General features: G+C 42.0%; 1 protein-coding gene across 4 annotated transcripts in view; it reads left to right on the forward strand.

The window, feature by feature from the left end:
- Window positions 1-4,242, forward strand: part of PLA2G12B (phospholipase A2 group XIIB) — a 21,914-nt gene that overhangs the window by 16,002 nt on the left and 1,670 nt on the right. For all 4 annotated transcript variants that reach the window (XM_003783569.2, XM_012801451.1, XM_023509582.1 and 1 more), the window contains one exon: window positions 1,177-1,342. In XM_003783569.2, coding sequence (XP_003783617.1) covers window positions 1,177-1,342 — 166 coding nt within the window. The remainder of the gene's footprint in view (window positions 1-1,176; window positions 1,343-4,242) is intronic.

Genomic DNA, 4,242 nt, shown 5'->3' on the forward strand with positions numbered 1-4,242 from the left:
CCAACCCTGGCCAGAAAAAAGTTATACATATATCTACATATACATCTTTTACCTGCTTCTACCCTAAGACACTTAAAACCGAGTTGACTTGTTCACATATAATTTGCTCATTATTTCCTTTTTCTATCTACTATATGCTAAGTCTACCCTCATCTCTACTAGTCCTCTCTCAATCTTCTTTCAAAACCCTCTCAAAAAAAAAAAAAAGTCTATTTGCTAGTTCTTCCTGTGGCATTCTATGAACTTACTTGGTTTGAGCCACATTTGCGGTTGTTTATAGAATGCGTGCAAATGTGTGTGTGTGTGAGAAAGAGAGAGATGTGGCTTGACAGTCGTCCCCTGGGTGAAGCACTGTGTGTTCTCCACCCCACCCTACTCCCCGGCATGTCCACGTGCTCACACCCGAAAACAGAGCTGTACAGGGTGCCTGTGATCTCTTGATGCACGGAAGCCGATTTTTTAATACTTCTTAGTCTTGTAATCCTTTGCTCCAATAAAATTTCATGGAAATGTTAACTTAAGTTTTAATAGAATTTGGAATCCTGTCGTTCTGGCCCTCTTGACTACCCTTCTGGTCTCTCTTTCATCACCGTAGCAGCCTGGAAATTTGAAAATTACTAAAATCTAAAGAAAAAAATTAGAAATGGGCCAGAGTTACTTATTCAACTGATAATTAAAGAACAATTAAAACTTAGCATCCTGGCTCGGCACCTGTAGCTCAGTGGCTAGGGCACTGGCTACATACACAAGGGCTGGAGGGTTTGAGCCCCGCCCAGCGCCTCCCAAACAGCAATGACAACTATAACAAAAACATAGCCGGGTGTTGTGTCAGGCACCTGTAGTCTCAGCTACTTGGGAGGCGGAGGCAAGAGAATTGCTTGAGCCCAAAGAGTTTGAGGTTGCTGTGAGCTATGAAGCCACAGCACTTTACTGAGGGTGACATAGTGAGACTCTGTCTCAAAAAAATAGATAAAAAAAAATAAAATAAAACTTAGCATCCTGTGACCCTCCATCTGATGTATTCTGCCGAGTCACGGTGTTTCCGAATTGATCTGAATATGCAACAGGGATTTGAGAACTGACTAGTTAATAACTAGGTGGGTGAGGTCGCCTAAGGTCCTCCACCTAAACGTGGTATTTTTTCCCCTTCATTCTCCTTCCTTCACTATTCCCCAGATGGACTTGGGCATTCCAGCAATGACCAAGTGCTGCAACCAGCTGGATGTCTGTTATGATATTTGTGGTGCCAATAAGTATCGCTGCGATGCAAAATTCCGCTGGTGTCTCCACTCAATCTGCTCTGACCTTAAGCGGAGTCTGGGCTTCGTCTCCAACGTGGCAGGTAGGTACCTTAAGGGCGTGTACTTGTGGGCAGGGAGTTTTGTTCCTGCAGCCAGAGCCCCTTGACTCAAAGAACTCATCAGAGCTCACTGCATGTTCTTTTAGAACACTGATGAATGCAAGAAATGGTGAAGGTGGGCGGTGCCTGTGGCTCAAGGAGTAGGGCGCTGGCCCCGTATACCGGAGGTGGTGGGTTCAAACCTGCCCCCAGCCAAAAAACTGCCAAAAAAAAAAAAAAAAAGAAATAGTGAAGGAAGAATCTGGGCACATTTTCACTAAAGTTCTTGCTGTCCTGCCCATGAGCTGCTGGCACCACTCCTGATGGAAAGGACCACACCAAAGCACTCCCAGAGAAATAAAAATCTAACCTTTAAGATTTGGGATAGAGTTGCCCAACTGGCTGGGGTCATCCGTTCTGTGGTTAAATAATTTTCCATAGCAGGAGTTATTCTGTATAGGACCACTTGGTTCAACTTAAGCATTTTTCTTTCTTATTTTCCATCAGAGTAAGAATTCAAAATACTTCTCTTTTTTTGTGCAAAGGTCTCTACACACTTGAGAATAATTATTTTAAACAACAACTTTGCTACCTAGTTTCTCACACTGCCTCTTTAATCTCAGTTTCCTAATTGGCCTTAGGAAAAGTTCTTAGTCTCTCAGTTTCAGAAGCCAGAACATTATATCCAGGCATTAATTAGCATTTTATATTTTTGGATGGTAAAAGTTAAGTGAAATTCACATTTATAAAAAGCTGGCTTGAGGGCACAGAGATTATCAGCCATGGGAAGAATCTTGGATCTCGTTCACAGATCGATGTCTGGAGCACGGTCCTGCAGGGAAGGTGTGAGGGCTTGACGGCATGAATAATTCACTTGGCCCCGTGCAAGGGGGTATCTCTCTATCGCTTCTACAAAGGGTGAAAACATGGCCGCTGCTAAGCTAGGGTCAGATCCGGTTACTTCCTTAGAGAATGTCCTATTGATTTTTTTTTCCTAAATATCTTTCTTATATCCAAGTTGGCCTTGGCTACTGCAAATTAACCCAGTCTCTGTGCCCCATCTGATATTTTCCCATTGAGACCAGATTTATTTTTATGGAAATTTTATATGAATCTGATCATCTCCATCCCATTTTAAGTCATTCAATGGATTCTTCCTCCTTAAGGATGAAATCTAAAACGGTTAGTATACATCCACGGCCCTTGCTGATTCGCCCCTTGGCTGGCTCTCTCCTGTCATTTTGGTAATTCCCGATTTCTCTCCAGATTCCTCCCGTTCCAGACTTCTTGGTTTAAGGGCCTACACCTTTCTGCCCCTGTGTTCCCTGAACACCCTGATCATTTACTTTGTTGTTGTTGAAACAAGCTTGTTAAGCTGTAATTCATGCACAATTCACCCATTTAAATCCTTTCTAAATATGTTCAAGCCCACAATCAACATCAGCACACTTTCATCTCCCCAAAAAAGGAACTCAATAGCCACTAACAGTCCCTCCCCACACCTCCCCCTGCCAGCTCAAGGGAACTGCTGATCTGTTTTCTGTTTCTATAGATTTGCCTATTCCAGACATTTTGTATAAATGGAATCACACAATACCTGGTCTTCTGTGGCTGACTTCTTTCACTTAGTGAGGTTTATCTATGTGGTAGAATGTGTCAGTATTTCACTACTTTTTATTGTTGAATAATATTCTATTATTATATGCTATAAAAATATTATATATACTTTTTTTTTAGATAAGAGACTCATTCTTTCTTTCTGGGTAGAGTGCCATGGTGCCCTAGCTCATAGCAACTTCAAACTCTTGGGTTTGACCAGTCCTCTTGCTTCAGCTCCCAAGAAGCTGGGACTACAGGCATCTGCCACAATGCCTGGCTAGTTTTTCTATTTGTAGTAGAGACAAGGTCTTGCTCTTGCTCAGGCTGGTCTCCAACACCGGAGCTCAAGCAATCCATCTTGGTCTCCCAGAGTGCTGGGATGACAGGCATGAGCTGCCACACCTAGCCTAAAATATTTTCTATATTCATCATTTGATGGATAATTGGGTCGTTTCTACCTTTTGGCTGTTGTGGATGATGCTTCTGTGAACATACATGGACAAACTTTTGTGTGACACGTTCTCATTTCTTGTGAATGTGTAGGAGAGGAATTACTAGGTTAAGTGGTAATTCTATGTTTAACTTTGGGAAGAAATGCCGAACTGCTTTCCAAAGTGGCTTTACCATCTTATATTCCCACCAGCAATTTATAAAGACTCCAGTTCTCCACATCCTCCCCAACATTTGTTATTTTCTGTCTCTAGACCTACATGTGAAGTGGTATCTCATTGTGGTCTTGATTTGCATTTCCCTGACGGCTAATGATGTTGAGCATATTTTTATTGGGAGACATGTCTATTCAGATCTTTTGTCCCTTTTTTTGATGTATCTTTTTATTATTGAGTATGTGAGTCCTTTATGATTAACAAATATTTTCTCCCATTTTTTGGTTGATTTTTTTTCACTTTCTTGATGGCACCATTGGAAGCATAGAAGTGTTAAATTTTGATTAAGTCCAATTTATCTGATTTTTCTTTTTCTTTTCTTTTCTTTGTTTTTTTGAGATAGAGTCTCACTATGTCACCCTCAATAGAGTCCCATAGCATCACAGCTCACATCAACGTCAGATTCTTGGTCCTAAGCAATTCTCTTGCTTCAGCCTCCCAAATAGCTGGGACTACAGGTGTCTGCCACAATGCCCAGCTATTTTGTGTGTGTGTGTGTGTGTGTGTGTGTGCAGTTTTTGGCTGGGGACGGGTTTGAACCTGCTACTCTGATATATGGGGCCGGTGCCCTACTCCTCTGAGCTACAGGTGCCGCCCGGCCCAGCTATTTTTGTTGTTATTGTTGTGGTTGTCATTGTT

Source organism: Otolemur garnettii, unplaced genomic scaffold (assembly GCF_000181295.1).
Source record: "Otolemur garnettii isolate 467f Iridium unplaced genomic scaffold, OtoGar3 scaffold00008, whole genome shotgun sequence".
NCBI lineage: Eukaryota > Metazoa > Chordata > Mammalia > Primates > Galagidae > Otolemur > Otolemur garnettii.